The 22,445-nt window shown below is 46.4% G+C and overlaps 1 protein-coding gene across 6 annotated transcripts in view; it reads left to right on the top strand.

Moving 5' to 3' along the window:
- The window catches only part of UBE2F (ubiquitin-conjugating enzyme E2F (putative)), an 80,464-nt gene extending 58,246 nt beyond the window's left edge, over nucleotides 1-22,218 (top strand). For 5 of the 6 annotated variants that reach the window (XR_001006110.1, XM_011980305.1, XM_011980311.1 and 2 more), the window contains 5 exons: nucleotides 5,389-5,459; nucleotides 10,159-10,216; nucleotides 11,815-11,847; nucleotides 15,490-15,552; nucleotides 20,914-22,218. Coding sequence is in view for 5 of the 6 variants with exons in the window: in XM_011980305.1 (XP_011835695.1) it covers nucleotides 5,389-5,459; nucleotides 10,159-10,216; nucleotides 11,815-11,847; nucleotides 15,490-15,552; nucleotides 20,914-20,964 (276 nt within the window). In the remaining variant the exon portion in view is untranslated. The remainder of the gene's footprint in view (nucleotides 1-5,388; nucleotides 5,460-10,158; nucleotides 10,217-11,814; nucleotides 11,848-15,489; nucleotides 15,553-20,913) is intronic. The other variant, XM_011980307.1, reaches the window with a different exon arrangement.
- The last annotated feature ends 227 nt before the right edge of the window (nucleotides 22,219-22,445 follow it).

A 22,445-nucleotide genomic window follows, 5' to 3' on the forward strand; every position in this document is an offset into this window, starting at 1 on the left:
TCGAACTCCTGACCTCAAGTGATCCACCAGCCTTGGCCTCCCATAGTGCTGGGATTATAGGCGTGAGCCACTGCACCCGGCCTCCTGTCCCCTTCTCATGTTTTCTTCCTGTCTGCCTCTCATTCAGGCAAGCGTGGGGCAACTTCCTTAGGGGCCAGCGTGTATCACTGGTGTCCCCATCAGGGACCCTCCAGAAGATCATTAGGGTGCGGTACTTGGTTGAACACAAAAGTAGTTGCATTTGCCATGTTTATAATGAATCATTGCTTACAGACTCTCCCGAGCATCTCTTTCCCACTGGGCTGTGAGCCCTGAGAGAGTGCCAGCCGTCTTGCCCACACTATTTCCAATGTGTAGCCTGTCATGCTAGGCAAAAAACACAGATTGTTCAGTGGTTGCCCCTCTCTCTGCCCCCCACAAACTTAACAGTGTAGAAAAGAGATGAAATAATTCAGCCAGCATAGGAAGATCACATAGGCACGGGCATTCAGGACAGAGTGTGAGGGCACACTCTGAAGGCGCCGCGTGGGTCAGTGAGAGCGGACACAGCGGCGGCCAGTGCGGAGCCTAGGGGTGGGCTGGCACTTCTCAGATGCTTCTCTGCTTCACTGCCACGACTGACTTGACACAATTTCTGTACTTCATAAGGACTTTTTTCCTAAGAGTTATAGTTCCTGCAGTGAAGGTCTATTAAGACTGTGAATGTGGAAAACCTTTAATAAAGTCGATCGTCATTTCAGAATAAATTTTTAAAAGAAAAATGTCTATTTGGAATCCCCCACCCCACCCAATATCCCAGCAGCTAAAATTCAAATTTTTTGTGTGTTTTTGTCCCTTTGCCTCTGAAGTTTAACTCCCAGCCTAAAGCTTGCCTTGTAATTTGTCAATTTAGAAACTGGCCAAACGGATGTAGAGACATTGAGTGAGCTCCTACATTGTGCCAGGCTCCATGTCAGACACTGGAGGGCCAAGGATGGGAACTTGGTGGCCTTTTAAGAATTTCAGTCTCTGGGGAGACAGACGCTGACATGATAATGAGGAGCCCGGATAGTGATGTGGGCGACGGCTATTCCTCAGGAGGAGCACATGACGTGGCCTGGGGATGCCTTGGAGGAGCAGAGAGCCTTAGCCCAGACCCTGGCTGGCCTGTGGTGTCACACAGCCCACGGGTGTGTCAGTCAGGACTGGTTGGAGGAAGCTATGTGCTGCAGCAGGAGAAAGGATTACTGCTCTTTGTTCTTGGCTCTGGTTTCCTCCTGGAAGTGAAGACACCACGTCTCCTCACATGTTTTTGGCCAAATCAGATAACATGACCATGGCCAGCCCGGAGGGACTGTCCTGCCGTGGGCCCTGGAGGAGGAGAACCAGAAACACTTGTTGAATAGCAGTGATGACGACCACAAGTGACACCTGAACTCCCACTCACCTTCTTCGTATGAAATTATCAGACTTTGTAGGGAATTGAGACAACACGGCCATGCAAAAATAGAATAATAATCACCCGTAATCTCTCCACCCAGAGATGATCACCATGACTCTTTAATGTCTGTTGCAGACAGTATAAATCCTACATACCAGTGGGGTGATGCTACACATAGTCTGGTAACTCGGGGCTTTCCCATCATAATATGATGGACGTACACATTCATGTCAGTCAGTGCACGACTGCATCATCATTAATAAGAGTACTTCCTTGTATGATGTGTCATTTAAACCAGTCCTTTATCATTGGTCACTGGCTGACCAACCTTTTGTAGTATAAAGCAGACTTTCTGTAAAGAGCCAAGCAATAAATATTTTAGGCTCTGTGGACCACATATGGTCTCTGTCCCATATTCTTTTTTGTTTTTTCAACAACCTTTTAGAAATGTGAAAACCAGTCTTTGACCATGTGAAAACAGTCCCAGCCTGGATTTGGTCTGTAGGCTGTGGTCTGCTGCCCCAGAATAAATAGGGCTGTGAGGTAAGTCTGGGGCATGCATCTTATGTCTGTCTGCCTCTTTCCTCTGGATCAGTTCCTAGACATGGCATTGTGGGTATTGAGTAATTGATGCTCCATTTTAAGGTTCTGGATAAATCCTATTAAATTACCTTCCAAAGAGGAATGTCAGTTGGCATCCTCACCATCAGTGTTTGAAAATTCCCTTTCCCTAAACACTTACCAAGGTAGAATGTTTGCCTTTTTTTTGTTGTTGTTGCCATTTTGGGAGGAAATCGTATCTCATTTAATATCCGGTTGTCTTTTTTTTTTTTTTTGAGATATAGTCTTGCTCTGTCCCCCAGGCTGGAGTCCAGTGGCACAGTCTCCGCTCACTGTAACCTCCGTCTCCCGGGTTCAAGCAATTGCATTTTCATTTCTTAAGTTGGATGCTGAATAGTATTTCCCACTAATTAGCTGTTTATATTTTTTATGAGCTGCTATTATGTCTTTTGCCCATGTTTCCCATTGGGAATATTTGTTTTTCTTCTAGGTTTACTAGAGTCCTTACATGCAAAGTATGTGAAACTTTTTTCTTAGGTTTTTTAGCTATGCTATAAATTCTTTGTTTTGCATTTGCCGTCTTTAGTTGTTGTTCTATACAAGTTTTGTTTTTTTGTTTCACTGCTTGAGTTTTGTGTGTTATGAAATGCTTAAAGCAGCCTTCAGACCCCAAGATGGTCATCTACATTTTCTTCTAGTCCTCCTATAATTCTCTTTTATGTTTAATTTTAATGCATCTGGAACACTGTGTTTTTCCAAATGGGTAGCCAGTGGCCCACCAAATAACCCAGTTCTCTATTGGTTTGAAAGGCCAGATTTGTCATACATTAGACTCCTGGCAGAGTGAGTGATGGTGGCCGTGCCAAGCACTGAGGGGAAATGTGGGAGGGCTGGGCATTGTTTGTCTAGCTGTGGGCCACTGGGGTTGGGGGGAAGGGGCTAGGGGCCTAATTCAGTTTGGAAAGTATGTGTGCGAGAAGCCAGGTGCAGAGTTTTGCCCTCTGTTCTGGAACCACAGTTAAGAGGACCATTGACAAAAGTAGGTACCTGTGTTAACGTCAAACTATGGAAGGTGTAAAGGGGACAGGAGGAAGGGCGAATACCCCCAAGCCTTTGGGAGATGTGGTAGCACCAGGCTGGGTGGTCATGTGTGAGGGCCTCCACAGAAGGGGCACCTGCTTGGGAGGGAGAGTGAGTTTGCCAATTTTCTAGGTTCCTGCAAAAACAGAGTTGGTGACTCGGCCTAGCACTAGACTGCCACCATCCCGTGACCCAGGCGGGGGCACACAGCCCTGCCCCTCATGGCAGTCTGACCTTCCCTCTGCAGCCCAAATGCCTCAGTGGAAGGGAAAGATGCAGTTGCTCCTTTCTATTAAATACATTCCCATTTATTTATAGAAAAGCACAATGTGAAATTTATTTAAACTCATTCTGAACCTAAATTCTTTGTCCTCAGACACGTGGATTTGCACAGTCAGTTTAATCAGTTTTTTGGAATCTACTGATTTTGTGGTATTTTGAAATTAGAAACAATGCTCATTAGAGTGTTGAAAAAGTATTTTTGGTTTATAGAAATAAATAAAAAGATGAAACTATAAAAGTTTACTAGAAAGTTAAAGAGGATATTTGGATGGTGAAGTATTTTCTAAGTATGGCATCAAAGATAAAAATTTGATTACAAAAATAACCTCCTCAGAAAACATCATAAATAAAAATTAATAGCAAATGATACACGGGGAAAATGTTACCCATTTCACAAAGGGTTGATTCCTTTTTGAGATGACCTTTCTGATGAGATCCTGTGATTTGACACTTCTGCATGTTAACCAAGGGTACCTTGCTGTGGGAAGTCCTGGCGAAGAGGCCCTCTCCCTCACTGCAGGTTGTGGGGGTGGTGGGTGTCACGTCTTCTGAAGAACATGAGCAGTGTATCAGAAGCTAGGGTTTCTGACTAGCAGATCCTCTTGCTGGGCTTCATCCTGAGGAAACATTTCATCCAGGATGAACCCTGCATTGATAGAGCAGGGTTGGGAGAAGAGGAAGCAACCTGGGGGCCCAGAGGTAGGGAAGTGCTTGTTAAACTCGGGCAGGTGTACCATAGAATGCAGGACACCATCTGAAACAATGGCAGAAATAGCTAAAACATATGTAGCACAGCTTTCTTCTATAAAGAAAAATGAGTATGCTGCATGCACACTATGTGTGTGGCCTAGAAAAGAGGCATAAAACACATGTACTTCAGGTGTCACATAATTTCTGGGTAGCATTTTGATGGAGTGTATATATTCTTACATAAAAAGCAAAAGTGAAAGACAGCATAATTTATTATATATTTACATATTTCATTTCTGTTGTCCTTTTCTCTTGAGTATGGATTGCCTTTGTAACAGAGAAATCTGTTTGGTTTGGTTTGGTTTGGTTTTCTGGTTTGGAGGCAGGGTCTCGCTCTGTCACCCAGGCTGGAGTACAATGGTGCGATCATAGCTCACTGCAGCGTACAACTTCTGAGCTCAAGTGATTCTCTCACCTCGCCTCCTGAGTAGCTGGGACTACAAGCAGGAACTACCATGCCCAGCTCTTTTTTTTTTTTCCTGGAGAGACAGGGTCTTGCTATATTGCCCTGGCTGATATCAAACCCTTAGCCTCAAGCGATCCTCCCACCTCGACCTCCCAAAGTGCTGAGATTTTTTTTCTCCTGGGCATCTATTGTTAATTATATTTTCTTCTCTTAGGTGGCCTCCCTAAGTGAGCCACAATGCCTGACCTAGAAAAATCTTAAAAGAACTTTATCCAAACATGCCAAGTCATAAATGATGTTGATATACTTTATCTCCACAAGTTCATTTTCATTCTCTTTCTCTCCTTTAAATATTAAGTGGACTAGGGCTTTCATCTAGGAAAACGTATGTGACAGTAGCATCTTCAGAAAAATCCAGCAAAGGGAACAGGCTGTTCTTGCAAGGAGCAGTAACTTTAAGCCATAGTAACTTGTAGTGCAAAGGAATCTGGGGCTTCTGGTTGGATTTGGGCCCAGAGGATGCAGAACTATTCCCTAGAGTGCACTGTGGATACCTGCAGTCCCAAACCCAGGGGATGTGGGAGGTGACAAAGGTCTAGTCACCAGCTCTGTCAGCTGGCAGGACATTTGGGGCTTGTAGAGAGGTGCTCAGAAGCCCATGGGGTAGACTTTGCTGCTGAGACTAGCCCTTGTGGACGCAGCCCATCAACACATGCCTCGTGGGTGAGGTGAGCCAGTATTCAAGGTTGAACACATGCTCAGCGAGTCAAACTACACGCTGAGTAAGCCATGAAACAAGCGTCTAGATAGGGTATGTGGTAAGGCTCTGGCCTGGATATGTGATTTGCAGAGACTGTCAGCGTGATCTCTCATTCTCTCTGTGTTGCAGCCTCCCAAAGTGAAATGCCTGACCAAGATCTGGCACCCCAACATCACAGAGACAGGGGAAATATGTCTGAGGTAAGTTTCTTGTCTTTTCTTTCTTCTACATTCGTGAGTGTCACCTGTGAGCGTTGGGCTTTTAAACATGTTGTCTCCTCTGAGAGAGGATTTTGAGGCATGCCCAAGATTAGGATGAGCTTGAACTCAGCTGAAGTAGCTGCGGTTGCCTGCCTGCTCCCAAACCCTACCCTACCTTCTGCCTCCAGACCAGTGTCCTCTCGTGGCCCTCTGGGGGCCACAGCCCTACCAAGTTCTTAGTGCAGGCTCCTTGCTTGCCCAGGATGGACCCTTGGGGTCCCTTGCCTTGTTCCCCCCTATTTAAATGAGAGACCACATTCCCTCCATGTGGCTGATTTTAGCTAAGATGAGAAAATATGATTAATGATGGATACCCAGGAGAAAAAATGTAGATAGCGGGCTTAAGACAACCTTGGGCACTTGTATTTAAGCTGCCTTCTCTCTACCAAAATGGTCCTAATAGGTGTCAGGGCACTTAGGGCAGGCAGCCTAAGTGTCCGCTGTGACTTGTGTCCCCGGTCCCTGGCCTGGGCAGAACATCAGGGATCAGTGATTTCTCCTCCTAAGGCTGCTGGAAAAGATGTATGGGTGGATTGGTTGGTTTTTAAAGTAAGTTTAAAAACTTACTTTAAAGTTTCGTGTCCGCTGTGACTTGTGTCCCCGGTCCCTGGCCTGGGCAGAACATCAGGGATCAGTGATTTCTCCTCCTAAGGCTGCTGGAAAAGATGTATGGGTGGATTGGTTGGTTTTTAAAGTAAGTTTCACGTTTGGGCTTTATTTTTTTTTTTTTTTTTGCGCTTTGTCCCTTTCATCACTTTAAGGCAGCGAGATTGATTGCAGGGGCTTTGATATCAGACCACCTGGACCTGAGTCCAGCTTGCTGCCCCCGCCCCGCCACCCGGGGCAGCTGTGGGACTTTAGGCTAGGTATTTGACCCGTATGTGCCTCATACTTAGCCAGTTTGGAAAGTAGGCACAACGTATTTTCTTAGCACATTTCTCCTACTTTTGACATGAAATGCAATTAGTGGCCTAAGTCAGTTCTCATGCTCAACCTCCGTATCTCTTTTCTTTCGTTCCTCTCTCCTTAGTAAATACTAATCACCTTTGAAAGGAAATGTGTAAACTGTGGCTGCTGGAAATCTTACCTCAGGACGCCTTTCTCTTCACAAGTACAGTTAGTGCCCATTTGTCCATTTCATTTTTGTATATACTGCTCCCTTTCTTCAGTATCAGCCTCATTTTTCAGATAGTTAAAAATACATCTTACCAGGCATGCCTTTCTAAAAAAGCATCTTCTCTTTGAAGTATCTGTCCTTTGCGTATTGAAATGTTAAAATTCCACCGTCTTTGGTTGCAGGTTATAAATGTGTTTGGCCCAGGCCCCCATTGCCCCGCTTCCTCCTGTGATTGTGAGGACACCTGGCTCACTTTCTGGGGGGCCATACTCTACTTACCTGTCTTACCCCTGCCTCAGTCAGAATTGGGTGCAGAATAGGAACCTCTCTCGTCCTTTTTGCCATCTTCTGGGAAATCAGATGATTAGCAAAGCCTGATAAGGATAAACAGATGGTATCCTGATATAAAAGCCAGACGTCTCAAGGAAAAAGATTGTCAGATTTGACCACATAAAAATTAAAAACACAAAATGGAAGGAGAAATGATCAACTGGATTAAAATCCTTGGTATGTAAATAGTCCTTACTATTCATTAAAAAAAGATGGATACTTCCTCTGGAAAAATGTGGCATTGGCTACAAACAGGTGATTCATAAAAGGAGAAATAGAAGTGGGCAGTAAATATCTAAGGGGATGTTCACTCTCATCGGTAACCAGAGAAAGGTGCAGAAAACCATGAGGTGTGGCTTACCACTTATCAGATTGGCAGGCACAAAGGTAGATACTTGGTGGTGGGGCAGGGAGTGTGTGATAGAGAGCGAGCAGGCTCTCTCGTTGGAGGGTGTGTATATTTGCACACCTTTCATTGGTCCTTCAGCCATGTAGACTACCTTTAACTCGTATGTACCCTTGGACTTGTCAGCTGCACTTCTAGGGATTTAATCTAAGGAAATAATGTGTCAGATTGATGTACAGGGACCACCTTGTTAGTGAAAAGCAGACAGTGTCCAGTGGCAGCTTTATGGTGTGTCCTGAATAAAGGGAAAGAAAAGCCCAGCCACACTTCTGGTTTGTGGTGACCACTGGACAGCAGCTAATCAGGCCCTTCCCACAGCAGGACTGATGGATGCCTGGTGCTCCACGGGCCTTTCATTTCTGGCACACAGAAGCACCGTCCTCTTTTAGAGAGATTTGCCCTGGCTCCACCTTGTTGTTCCAGCAGGGACACTTCCCCTGCTCTGACACAAGGTCAGAGGCTCCATGTCTGTGGGATTGGAGGGCCTAGGTCAAGAGCTCAGTCGAAGCTTCTCCTAGAGCCTAAGCTTCTATTACAGTTCCTGGGGTGTCCTCTGTCTCCTTGCTTAATGACATCTCTGATAGCCGAGTGTCTCTGTCTCCTGAGCTGTTGCTGGGACTGTCCTCTGTGAGGCCAGGCTAGAACTTCCTCAGTGACTGGGGGCACTGCACCCCTGATGGGCCTCACTGCTGCCCAGACCAGTGGCCACCACATGCTGGGGCCGGCCTTGCCTCCCCATTCCCTACTCTGCCACATGCAAAGCCCTCCTGCTCTGGCTGTGCTGTTGACAGCAAAGCTCAGGGTGAGCTTCCTTCTCCTTCATTCAGCTAATGTTGATTGAGCTTAGGCACTGGCAGAGGAATTAGAATTCCCTGCTTTTATGGATGAAACGGGCATTCAACAAATAAATGACAAATATATAACTGAAGGTTGCATTAAGATCTATATAAGAAAATTATTAGCTAGATCAGAAATAATTCTTCCACTCTAGTAACAAAATGTAGCCACTAGGATTTGACTTGATTCCCAAAAAAGGTATTCAGAAGTTGACGATTCACATCCACAAGTCACCAGTACCTCTATCGGGTAGAAAGACATCCACCCAGTTGGTAGAGTATGTGATTTGAGTTTTCCTTTTTTCTTTTTAAGGCAAAAGTAAATTTTAATGGTCAATTTAAGGTTAGTTATCTGTTTTTTTAACTGCTCTTCATAGACAATTAAGATTATAGCTTTGACTCAAACTCTCCATATTTTTCTTCTGATCTAAATTGACTTTCGTGAATTTAAACATGCTCTAATTCAAAAAAGTTTATCAGAGGTAACAATTATGGCCTATACAGCCTGATACTTTATGTGCAGATCAAAGCCACAGCACAATAATTCAACAAATGCAAAAGTAATTTTATCTCCAGAAGGAGGTTTGGCAATAAATTATACTTTTTTGAAGTATGGAATGATCATTTAATCTCTTTAAAATTATTTAATTTTTTTTTTACTTTTTGAGATTATTGTGAAAATGCTGATCTTCTCTGTGTCATCCCAATTTGAGCATATGTGCTGCGAAGTCAGCACTGGAACGATCATTTCCATGAGAGTATATGGTGTGCCTTACAGCTGATAGACAGTCAGGACCAGGACTCTCAGGTACCAGCTTCAGAAATGGGGCCTCACCGGACCTCTGAATCCTGGTGTGCCTTCCCTGAGCATGGGCCCCTCACCTAAGAAGTGATTGATATTCAGAATTGTGCATTAATCTTTTATCCTCAAGCATTTTCTTTTGAACTTAAAAAAAAAAAACCCAGTTATTAAAATGTCATACGCTGAGAGCTCCCATTGTTGTTAACCTGCATCAACAGTGTTTCAGAATGTCGGTGCCCATGAGCTGCCTGGGTTGGAAGAACAACACTGTTCATGAGGCATGTGCCCTTGGGCCTGTCTTCTCTGTGCCTTGGTTTCCTCCTGTATAAGACAGGGAAACAGTGGTCCTTCCTTCACGGGTGGTTAAAGGCATTAAGTGAATTTAATGGCACAGCACCTAGGATTGTGCCTGACATACACATAATAAGCTTTAAGCTTCAGTTACTCTTGTTGTCATGTTGTCATTTTGTTGCCATTGTCATTTTCTTTTCTTTTTTTTTTTTTCTTTTGTTGCCATTGTCATTTTCTTTTTTTTTGTCTTTTGGAGACAGGGCCTCACACTATTCCCAGGCTGGAGTACAGGGCCGCCGTCACAGCTCACTGCAGCCTCAAACTCCTGGACTCAAACAGTCCTCCTACCTTTGGGACTACAGGCGTGCACTACTATGCCTGGCTAATTTTTAATTTTTAGTAGAGACAGGGTATCACTGTGTTGCCCAGGCTGGTTTCAAACTCCTGGACCCAAGCGATCCTCCCACCTTACCTCGGCCTCCCAGAATGCTGGGATTACAGGCATGAGCCACCATACCCAGCCACCATTGTCATTTTCTGAACATTAAATTGACAGATGTTCTTTGTGTGTTGTTTTAAACATGCTTTTCCTCTGCCTAAAACTTCCATGTCAAGTATTACAACAAATAGACAAACATAACACAAGACGTTATACTTGAAAATGTATATAACCTTGGAGGTAGAAATACCTTCCTCAGCAAGAGGAAACTGAGAAGCCACAGAGGAAAAGGTGGGTTTAATGAAAAGTAGTTCTCCTGCATGGCCTAAAGACAAAATACGCACCGAGAGGACCAGTCGGCAGTGTGTAGGCACCTGTGGCTGCTCCTCACTAACCACTGTATGTCTGTCTTTTTCAGTTTACTGAGAGAACATTCGATTGATGGCACTGGCTGGGCTCCCACAAGAACATTAAAGGTAGAGTCTGTGCCTTGATCATAAGTTGTCCCTGTGGTCCTCTCCCTGCAGTAGCCAGCCTCCTGAGAAAGCAGCACATGTCCTTGCCTATCACATCCACACCAATGGCCAGACACAGCCTGCCTCCTCTTCTCCCTGCTGCCTGGGCTACTTAGCCAGTCACTGACCTCAGTCAGTTTGGGCTGGATGAGCATCCTTGTTGGCTTTGCCAGTCACCATTCTAGAACCAGAGATAGGAGCCCAAATTGCAGGCTTCACCGCCAAACCACTCGCCACATAGGAAACCTCATGGCCACCATTCATTCAACAGGAATGTCTTGAGCTCTTCTGGCCACTAGGTGTTGGAGAAGAGCAGCAAATTGATGTGCAGACCACTCCCTATGGCCAGAGAAGACTGTCAGGTGTTGGGTACCTAACACCAAGCAGGGACCCTAGGGGAACAGCACAGGAAGGGGCTTTTGGCCCTGGCCCTGCATCAGGGAACACTGCAGACTGCATGCAGTCCTGACCAAGCTCCTCCAAGCTGTAGTCTCTGCCACCATGGGCAACCCACACCCTTTTCTTAGCCTCTCCCCACGCTCTAGAAATGTCCTTCCCTCTCAAAACTTTCCCTCTGCAGGCCATGTCTCTACCTGGAAGGCGGCCCTCTCCTCCAGCCCTCTCCCTGGCAGACTCCTGCTTCCCTGGGGCTCAGATGGCTGTCATTGCCTCTGGAGCCTCTCCTCCCAGGGTGGGTGCTCTGGGGAACACGTCTCGTGAGCAGTGCTGGCCTGCTGACCTGCCCACCTGTCCATCCCCCTTCCTCAGGCTGAGGGCTCACCTTCACCCACACTCCAACCCTAAGCCTGGCTCACATCGGAAGGTCAGGGATGGGTGGGTGGATGGATTGATGGACTAGAGAAAACAGAGAAGGGCAAATAAAATTACCAACTAGCAAAGAGTAGGGGAGGAGCGTGAGAACAGGCCTAAAAAGGACGAAACTCTTGAGTTGATGAAGAGGAAAATGGAGAATGAATTTGTGATTCACAGATGGCAAGTCAGTACAGATAGAACAACTCTGGCTTTCAGTTTTATTTAATGAAAATCTCTGATCCTTGAATTGTGAATCTTCCATTATTCTTTAAATAACGCAAAATCATTAAGAAAACTTAATAGGATAAGGTGTAATTAACTTACCTACGACCACAAGGGGCAGTAGATGTAAAAACAACAGACTTTATTTTGAAGGTGACTTTTTAGAAGTCAGAACCATATTTGGTGGTAACAGCTAAGAGGTGATTCAAGGTAGAGCCCCTATGCAGACACTGGCCTGCGGGCCCTGTCGTGCAGGATTAGGCTTGTCAGGTCTGACTGGGAGGGCAGCTGATGCTGTCTTTGATTTTATATTCACTACCTGAGACTGCTCACCTCTTTGAATTTTCCAGAGTTTGTTGTTACACTTGAAGACAGTTATTTTAATTTTCTATCTTGAGAAAAACAAGCCATGCTGAAGACAGGTTTTGATACAGTACAATGCATATTTCTTGATCATGGGTTTACACATGCATACAGGTGCACAATGGCCTGAAACTTGTTTTCTGTTTTCTTTTTTATTTCAGGATGTCGTTTGGGGATTAAACTCTTTGTTTACTGTAAGTACAGTGATCAAAATCCCAAGTTTTTCTCGATTTCCTTGTTGCTGGTTTTAGATATTACATTAACGTTAACACAAAACCATGTTAAAAAATGAAATGTGGACTGGGCACAGTGGCTCACGCCTGTAATCCTAGCACTTTGGGCGGATGCCCACTTGAGCCCAGGAGTTCGAGACCAGCCTGGGCAACGTAACAAAACCGGTCTCTACAAAAAATAGAAAAATTAGTTGGGCATAGCGTCACACGTCTGTAGTCCCAGCTACTTGGAAGGCTGAGGTGGGAGAACTGCTTGAGCCTGGGAGGCAGAGGTTGCAGTGAGCTGAGATTGCACCACTGTACTCTAGCCTGGGTGACAGAGATCTGCCTCAAAAACAGACAGATACACACAAAAACCCCCAAAAAACATGCTTGCTGGGCATGGTGGCTCACACCTGTAATCCTAGCACATTGGGAGACTGAGGCAGGCAGATCACTTGAGCCCATGAGTTCAAGACCAGCCTGGGCAACATAGGAAGACCTGTCTCTAAAAAAAAAAAAATGAAAAAATAACCCCCCTTTTTTCTGTTTCTGTTTTATGAGTCAGAAGTAGAACAGTGAGGTGGGGAATGAGGGGCCTTTGGAGTGACACGTGGGGAGGTTATCTGGGGCAGGGGCCACAGCAGTCTCACTTCTGCCCTGCTGAGGTGGCTGACCCCAGTTTCTAGGGGATGAGGTTGGTTCCACTTGCCTTAGCCCCTTCCAGCAGGGTGGCTGTTACCCTGGGGTCACTTGGCCCAGTCCATGTCTGTGCCTGTGGCTACACTAGCCAGCCCAAGGAGTGGCCCTGTCACCTCCCAGGTGTCCTGGTTGGGGTGGATGATTTTGTGATTACCCAGCCTTGAAGGCTTTTTCACGAGTCCAGAACCTCAGAGCTGTTGTCTTTTTGTCAGGGATGAGCTGCTGACATTTGCTGTTCTCAGGAAATAGCATTTCTCAGACAATGGCCCTAGTGCAGGAAGAGGCTAAATGGACTCAGCTAAAAGCTGTTGGTTGGATTTTTTTAATACAATATTATACATTCCTTTGAATTTTTACTTTTTAATTCATAAAGGTGCTTTTAAAGAAATAAGCTTCAGAGATCTGTTTGTGAAAAAAAAGTTTTTGCTATTTTGATAAAACCTAAGGTGCCTCTATGATCTTGGATAGTCCACCCAGGCCGGGGGGCTGTTTTAGGAGCATCCTCCTAGCCGGTGTCATGTGGGTCACTGGCTGTTGCCTACAGCAGAGGCACCTGCAGGACTCAGTTAAACTAGGGGCAGGTCTGCTCTTCCTTGTCCCATCATCTGAGGGCACAGTGTTCTTATCTTCAGCAAAAGCAGAGCCTCAAACTAAACTGAGTCCCTGCCTACCTTTTGTCTTTCTGTCTGATGTTAGCTGGTGAATGTCTATCACACAAGCAGAGAAACCAAGCACTTCCAGTGATTTCAGGATCTCCCTGAATCTCCGTGGGAGGTCATACCTGATGGAGACCTGGACTTCACAGTTTCTGCTGCTCTCAGCTACTTTGTTCTGCTTCTGTCTTTGGCTTTTTCATTGAAGTGAATGAAGTTTTATTTCTGGAGCCTAATTTGAAATCTGTCTGGCCGTTGTGCTCCATTGTAATATTGAGCCTTGGCATCTCTAGATTTGATTGAGAGAGCCAAAGAGAACAGGTGTGAACTCAGGCGCTTCTAGAGGCCCACGTGCCATCATTATCATCAGCCACCATGATGATTTTTTTCTGGAGCCCACCGTGTCTGTCCCAGGTTCCTTGGCTCTGAGTAGGTTTTGACTGGCGACTTGCTGCAGGGGAATTAATGGGAGGAAAGAAACACTGACTCCTTGGACTTAAAAAAAATTTTTTTGGCTGGGTGCGGTGACTTATGCCTGTGATTCCAGCACTTTGGGAGGCACCGAGGCCGGCAGATCACCTGAGGTCAGAAATTGGAGACCAGCCTGGACAATATGGTGAAATCTCACAGCTACTAAAAAAAAAAAAAAAGTACAAAAAATTAGCCAGGCATGGTGGCGGGCGCCTGTAATCTCAGCTACTTGGGAGGCTGAGGCAGGTCGCTTGAATCCAGGAGGCGGAGGTTGCAGTGAGCCGAGATCACACCATTGCACTCCAGCCTGGGCAACAAGAGCGAAATTCCATCTCAAATCAAAAAAAAAAAAATTGAAGAGAAATCTGCTATAGCCACACTAACTTCCCATCTCTAAGTGCTCTCAGTAAATTCTAAAAAAGCCAATCAAAATTGCTAATTAAGTCTTTAATGGTTATTCTGATCAACTCATTTATCTTAGGTCTAATATACAGTAAAGAAGATAAGAAATTTTGTGTGTCTGATACAGTCTATCTAATAATGTACTTTACATTTTTGCCTTTCTCTGGGACTTGGAATCTAATTTTCCAACTGTGAATGACTATAGAGATTTACAGGGTTTTTTTGCTATTTTATAATATTTTAATGGTCACAGCCATATTAATCTCCAGGAACATTGTCCCCAAATTTAACGTCCTTCCTGAAGAGAAATACGGTTGTCTTGACGATGATCCATCCTATAGCCTGCGTTAGAAAGCCATGATTCATCATAAGGACAAATTGAGGCCCCCTGATTTTTTCTTTTTTTGTTGTTTTTGAGACCGAGTCTTGCTCTGTCGCCCAGGCTGGAGTGCAGTGGTGCCATCTCGGCTCACTGCAACATCCTCCTCTGGGTTCAAGCGATTCTCCTGCCTCAGCCTCCCGGGTAGCTGGGATTATAGGCATGCGCCACCATGCCTGGCTAATTTTCATATTTTTAGTGGAGACAGGGTTCCACCATGCTGGCCAAACTGGTCTCAAACTCCTGACCTCGTTGATCCACCCGCCTCAGCCTCCCAAAGTGCTGGGATTATAGACATGAGCCACCATGCCCGGCCAAGCAAGCCCCTCTGATTCTCAACAAGAGGGGTGAGCAGTGTGAAGATAAGATGCGGCTTTGGTCCAAAGTCCAGAGTGCTTCTTGGGGCTGAGGGGCATAGCCGTTGCAGTGTTTTTCTAGGGGAGAATGGGTCTGGCACCCTCTCCTGAGTCTGGGGACATGAGCCTAGTGACACTGCCATGCAATTTGCTCGGGTTCCAGACGTCCCTACTGACTGTGCATGGGAGGCTTGGTGAAGCAGAGAAAGGAAAGTCCAGGGAAGGCCCCAGGAGAACCCATGGGCTCAAAAAGTCAAAGCTGTTAATCACAAAACAAAAGAAAAATATAATTTTTATGGAAAAGAAGGGGATTTTTATTTGGAAATGCTTAATGAGAGTGGTTTTCATTCTCCAGTTATCACAAATAGCATCAGAAATGAATGTGATTGCAGTTTACTCCGTCTTCACCAAACTTTGTAGAACTGCATGTCAACATATCTCTGACTTCTTTCAGTCAGTTGTCAGTCACCATTTTGAAAAAAATGCCCACATGTTCGATACTTCCATATCACAAGCACTTGAGTTCTTAGTGGGATTCTCAGCTCTTCAGTTTGGTCTGCCATTTGCTAATTAGACTTCTCTTACTGTGCCATGAAAAGAAGACTTTAACAGCAGAAAAGCAATTCTTCCAGTGTTTACTTTAAGTTTCTCTCTTTTTAAGGATCTTTTGAATTTTGATGATCCACTGAATATTGAAGCTGCAGAACATCATTTGCGTGACAAGGTGAGCCAGGAACAGGCTTATTCTAGGTTGATGTACTTGTCACAGAGATGATTACTACTGTTTCTTGATTGGATAAATGAGAAATTGAGAGTGGTGGGATGCAAAGCTGGAATTCAAAGCAGTTTGTAAACAATATGGTATAGTAAATGTATGTAACCTCAGGAAAATGCTTTACCCAAGGTTAGAGAGAATTGGTGTGTGTTTGTTTTTTTTGTTTTTTGTTTTGTTTTGTTTTTTGAGACAAGATTTCACTCTGTAACCCAGGCTGGAGTGCAGTGTTGTATTAGTGGCTCACTGCAGCCTCTACCTCCTGGGCTCAAGTGATCCTCCCACTTCAGCCTTCCGAGTAGCTGGGACTACAGGTGCATGACACCACACTCAGCTAATTTTTTTACTTTTATTTTTTGTAGAGACAGAGTCTTGCTTTGTTGCCCAGGCTGGTCTTGAACTGTTGGCCTCAAGCAATCCTCCTGCCTTGTCCTTCCAAAGTGCTGAGATTACAGGCATGAGCCCCGGTACCCAGCTGAGAAATGCTTTTTATTTGATGTGATTTCCTAGTAGAATTTAGTATGAGTAATTTAAAACAGATATAGCACTAGCATGGTGGCATCGTGATTACACCTGTAATCCCAACCTTTGGGAGGCCAAGGTGGGCAGATTGCTTGAGCTCAGGAGTTTGAGACCAGCCTGGGCAACGTGGCAAAACTCTGTCTTTACAAAAATTAGCCAGACATAGTGGCACATGCCTGTGGTCCCAGCTACTCAGGAGGCTAAGGTGGGAGTATTGCTTGTGCCCAGGAAGTTGAGTGAGTCAAGATTGTGCCACTGCATTCCAGCCGGGGTGACAGAGTGAGACCCCATCTTTAAATAAATAAATAAATAAATGGTAGGAACAGAGAAGGAGAATGGACGGTGTCACACCCACCAGCACCCTCCTGACCTCCAGTGGCCCACCTTATCCTTCCACACCTTTTGCTGAGCTCATACACATTCATACAAACTTGACATTGATTTTTACCCAAAAATAATGAGATCCTATTCATTACTGTTTTTAATTTTTATTTATTTATTTAATTTTGAGGGCAGTACCCTGAGATTGTAAAGGTTCAGAGAGCTCCCCCTATTCATTACTTTTAATCTTCAATTCCTCTTCTAAAAGGTTTTCTCCTCTAATGCAGTGCATAAATGATTGGTCATTCATTTCAGGAGCCACATTGAGGTCTTCCAGTAAGACACCTGTTAAGGAAGACAGTTTACCTAGAAACAATATATTAAAACTCACTGGGAAGAAAAAAATACAACAAAACCAAGCTGAAAGAGTTATAGTCGGTGAATGTCACCTTTCCACTGTGCTTGAGTAGCAAGGCAGCAGTGGTTTTAACTGTCTGATAAAAGAAAGCATACAAGCCTTGAGGAGGGGAAGTGCTGTCAGGAAAGGGGGTCTGAAATGACTTTTAACATTGGCCCAGTGCAAAGCACATGGAGCAGGAGCCTGCAGAGGCAGGTCATGTGTGGCTGGCACCAAGGTAGCTCAGCTTAGGTGAAGGGTTCTGGCTGGATTTGGTGGTAGAACCTCACATTCCATTACCTGAACCAGATTCCCTATGGCAGCCTTGCCATTGTGGCAGCCTTGCCATTGTGGCAGTCAGTCAGCCACTGTTGTTCGTTTGGCTGAAGTTGCTTTTTTTTTTTTTTTGAAACAGAGTCTGTTGCCCAGGCTGGAGTGTGCAGTGGTGCAATCTTGGCTCACCTCTATCTCCAGATGCAACCTCCATCTCCCAGGTTCAAGCAATTCTTGTGCCTCAGCCTCCCGAGTATCTGGGACTATGGGCGTGCGCCACCACACTGGGCTAATTTTTGTATTCTTAGTAGTATAGACAGGGTTTTACCATGTTGCCCATGCTGGTCTCAAACTCCTGGCCTCAAGCGACCCACCCGCCTCAGCCTCCCAAAATGCTGGGATTACTGCACCCGACCTGATGTAGCTTTGAACACCATTCTAAAACCCCTCTAGCTAGTTCTAGACATCGTGCAGAATGTTCAGCGCCTTGGCTTCCGTTAATGTTAGTTAGACCTACTATGTGGCACGACCGAATAGGGCATTTGAAATGTGCCCTGCCAAGTCCTTGCTACAGTCTTGAGCCTAAGTTCAGACCAGGAGGTGCTGCCTGACCACGGCCCCAAAGAGTGGGCAGGAGCACCTCCGACAGGGAGGCGAGAGAAGTGCCACCCAGCATGCATCCTGCTGAGACTCACAAAACAATTGGCAGGCACAGTGGGCACAGGGAGTGGTGCAGTGCAAGCAGGCGGGCAGAGCAGACCATCTACTGAGGCTGGTGTTCTGCCGAGGAGGCGAGCTCTGTCTTGAGGGCTGGGGCAGCAGGGATCCTCAAGAGAAATAACAGTGGTGTAAGGCAGCCCTGTGCCCACAGCTCCCCATGAGAGCAGTCAGTCCCTGACTCCTGCCGTCCGTCAGTGGTTCTGATGGGCTTGTGTTGTCTAGCAAAGCCTTAGGCTTGGTACTGCACTGACAAGCCCTGGGCAAATGTGCCCCTTGGCCCACCCCTTGCAGGCATTCGTGGCTGCACTCCTGTCTGCTGTTGCTGGCGATGACTAGCCCTTGTGGACCAAGCCTTGTCAGATAGAAAGTGATGGCAATAGGGGCACTCCCACAGCTCCAGGTGGAGAGATGTCTTCCATTTTACCTTTCTTTGTATGAAATAAGATTTCATATTCCTGATTTGTATGAAATAAGACTTTGCAACTGATACACTTTTAGCCCCAGTAAAATGGACCTAATATCTGCAGTGATGCCTCCACATGAAGCCTAAGCAGTGCCGCAGCCCCACCCACGTCTTCATGCGGAGTAATAGTCACAGTTGTTGAGCGCCGCTTCCTTAATGTCCACTCGTTCATCACCTGTTTGGCTGGTGGCCACTTATATGCCAGGGGAGGTGCGAAGTGCTCGGGATGACTGGGAATGACAGTCCCTGTCCCTGTGGCGCGCACATTCCAGCAGGAGGACGCGGAGCATAGGCAAACAAACACGGCCAGATGCAGTGGCTCACGCCTGTAATCTCAGCACTTTGGGAAGCCAAGGTGGGCAGATCACCTGAGGTCAGGAGTTCAAGACCAGCCTGGCCAACGTGGTGAAACCCCGTCTCTAGTAAAAATACAAAAATTAGCCAGGCGTGGTGGCAGGCACCTGTAATTCCAGCTACTTGGGAGACTGAGTCAGGAGAATCGCTTGAACCCAGGAGGCAGAGGTTGCAGTGAACTGAGATTGCACCATTGCATTCCTGCCTGGGCAAAAAGGGTGAAACTCCATCTCAAAAAAAAAAAAATGATGAAAATTAAAATGAAAAAAAATAGGTGAACAACCATAGCATGTGAGGTGGAGAGCGGGCCACAGAGGGCCGGTTGGTGAGAGAGGAGCGCTCCAGAAAACCTTGGCTGCTAGTGCAAAGCCCCTGAGGCAGGAACGTGCTGCAGAGGTCAGGGCAGAGAAAAGAGGCCATTATGACTGGCGCAGGTCAGAGGAATGGAATAGTAGGAGCCGGGCGCGCTTCCATGCACTTGACACAGAGTGCACTTGTTTCTCACAACAGCCCCTTGGGCCGGATACCATTATGATCCCTGTTTTGCTGCTGAGGACACAGCTGCCAAGAAGCTGAGATTCGCCATGGTTGAGTAGCCTGTCGGAGGCAGAGCCCAGGACTTGGATCCTCCTCTGTGTGGCTCCAGAGTCTGTGGTTTTCACTTGGGCCCTGTGCTTTGTGTCCCTTGCAGTAGAAGAGGAGGAGGGAGGCAGCAGAGGCTGGAGCATGGGGCCTGCTGCAGGCATGGATGCTGGGCTCTATGCTGGGTGAGGTGAACAGGGCAACTAAGAGTACATGGTGTCTTTTGTCCTCCGAAACATGGAGAGGCGGGGCATTTATGGGATCTTCATTTTACATCCTGTAAGCTTTTGCAGGGTCCTTGTGAGCTGACAGTATTGTCTGGCTCTGGGGACTGTGGAAATGGCCTTGAGAAGGTTTTGTAAAAGGGCAGGTAGGGTTTCTGCACAGCTCCCCTTTGTTGCGGGGTGAAGGCCCATGTGGGAGGCTCCAAACGCCATCCTGTAGACAAATAGGGAAGTTGGCAGGGCAGAGGCACCTGGGTAGACTCAGAGCACTCCACTTTCTCACCCTGAGACCAGAGAAAATATGGGACCATATCCAAAGCTTCAAATTGGGAACTTGCCGGCCCTGGAAAGGGTCGCTGTGCTAATTAAGGGTGTGGCAGGAGGGCAGGCACCTGGTGCCCAGCTGGCCAGGACCATGCTCCAGGCAGGGTCTCCCCTGCGAGAGGGCATCGTGGCAGCAGTGAGGTATACACCGAGTACCTGGGTGCGCCCTGCACGTTGCCAGGTGTCGGGATTATGCAGTGGAATCAGCAAAGAGGCTAGACTGAGGCTTAGACAGGAGGACTGAGGCTTAGCTAAGGAAATGGAACTCATGCCCACTAAGAACTGTGGTAACTGTGCTGTGTTCCCTGTGCAGTGGGGGCTGCATGGCATTGATGTGACTGAAGCAGTGTGATCCTGCGGGGACATCCGAGACCCAGCAGCTGTGTTGTAGGAGTGAGAGGGTTAAGAGCTCCAAGTCACTCTTATGGCTCATACAATCCCATGGGATTTTACTCGTAACCTTGGGGATACCAGATCCAGGGATAAACTTGACAGTGGCCCAGATCTGAGATTGTTCCACCCATACTGGCCTGGGGTGATTCCTAGGTCCACACCGCCTTTGGTCACTGGCCACCTGCACTTCAATGCATGAGGATGGAGCTCTGTGGCACACCCAGCTCTCTTCTGGGCAGGGTGTAGTCATCCTGCCCAGAAGAGATGGGGGGCTGTACATGGGCTGTGAAGAGCAGGCACATTTTAAATAGGTAGCAGCATCCAGGGAAATCATTCTAGCAAGACAAATACAGAAACAAGGGTCTTCCTGAGAGCAGTAGCTGTGGCTGAGACCCATTGTGGCCAAAGAAGTCTTGGCTTTGTGACCTTGACCACACTTTTCTGGGCTCCACTTTCCCCGTCTGGAAATGAGGAGGGATAGGTGCCCCCTGAGGGTCCCTCCCACTCAGGGCTTCCGCATGCTCCCCTGCTCAGCACACCCAGCACTGTGTCTTGCATGCAGTAGGCACCTAGGTCGTGGCAAATGGCACTCAGACTCCGCAAGGTCCCAGTCCTTCTACCACCTTGGCGACCACAGGGGCCTTGGTGCTGGTGGATCTGACTTGTCCCTGAAGCGCTGCTTTCCTCACTCACTCACTCCTCCTGTTCTTCTTTCTGTCCCCAATGCTCTTACCACACAGGAGGACTTCCGGAATAAAGTGGACGACTACATCAAGCGTTATGCCAGATGATAAAAGGGGACGATTGCAGGCCCATGGACTGTGTTACAGTTTGTCTCTAACGTGAAACAGCAAGAGGTAGCCCCCTCTCCCGTCCTCATGCTCCCTCTCAGTCCCCTGGATTGCCCCAGTCCTGTGACCATGTTGCCCTGAAGAAGACCATCTTCATGACTGCTCATTGTAGATGGAGAATTCAACATAAATACAGCAAGAAAATGTGTTTGGGCTTCTGAAGAGTTGTCTGCTTACCTTAACATGTTTACTTTTTTGAACTTGTACTGTATAGGCTGTTGGTGAAATTTTTAAGAAGTTGTAATGAACTCAAAATTGAGGCCAGAGCTTGCTTTCCCTTTTCCCAAACAAAATTGGTTTTCTGCACAAGCGATGCTAATGATGTGTTCAGTGTAACTTGCAGATTGGCAATAAGATACCCGCTACAAACTGTGATTGGATGCAAAATCTCTTAGCTTTTTCACAAATGTTGGCCCTGCCTAGATGTTGTGAAGCTTCCCAGAATGCATAGTCATTCACTGTAGATCTCTTATTGAAATGCGTATTTTATTTAATGTAAGTATATTTTGGAACAGATTTGTAATTTGTACAATTTAATGCTTTAATTATTTTTTCTATTCTCATTTAGTTTGTATTTTCATTGTATAGAGCAGACAGAAAGATGTTGGGTCAAGCAACTATTGAAGAGAAATACAAAGAAAATATGAAAGGCACATTATTCATTTTGTCCAAATGCAATGAGAATCTCACTCTTAAAAATCAGCTCTTGCTTTCAGGTCCAGATGTGGCGAGGACGTTTTGGAGCCCTTTGAAGCTAGATTTGGATGACCAAAACAAAAAGGCAGGGAGCCCATTGTAACATGCTGCCCAGAGGAAACTGGCTGGAACCTGGACCAGCCGGGGTTGATGTTTCTGCAGTGGTCATGTGATTGTGACCTGGTAGCTACTTACCAGAGCATCAGACCCTGCTGTCCTGGGAGACAGGAGCGATGCCTCAGGAATCAGCCTAATGTCTGATGTCACTGAGACTGTACCTATGGCCTTCTTCTGAGTTTGCTATGGCTCCAGGCCCTGCCTGTGGGGTGAGTCTCCTAGGCCTTGGAGGACCAAGAGTCAACAGTGGCATATGCCATCCTCGGCCAGGTTAATGTACTGCAGAGGAAGAGCCCTGAAGAGAGGCAAGTGGATTTACTCCAGCATGTAGACATTTGAACCAGTGAAATCAAACGCAAAATAAATGTCTGTCTAGTTTCATTTGCTGCCTGCCTAACGCTCAGATTTAACTGCCAGCTTCCTTAGACCTCTAGATTCACCTGCCTGCCATCTACTGGGTTTAGTTTGTTTTTCTTAATTTATAGAATCTCTGAGTCACAGAGATTCTGTCACGGAGACCCAGCAGGTGAGGAATGTAGGCCTTGCTTTGTCTTTGCGCCCATTAGACTTGAGGGTGGCCCCTGGCTAACGGGCCACACAGACCAGGA

Source organism: Mandrillus leucophaeus, unplaced genomic scaffold (genome assembly GCF_000951045.1).
Source record: "Mandrillus leucophaeus isolate KB7577 unplaced genomic scaffold, Mleu.le_1.0 Scaffold21, whole genome shotgun sequence".
NCBI classification, from domain to species: Eukaryota; Metazoa; Chordata; class Mammalia; order Primates; family Cercopithecidae; genus Mandrillus; species Mandrillus leucophaeus.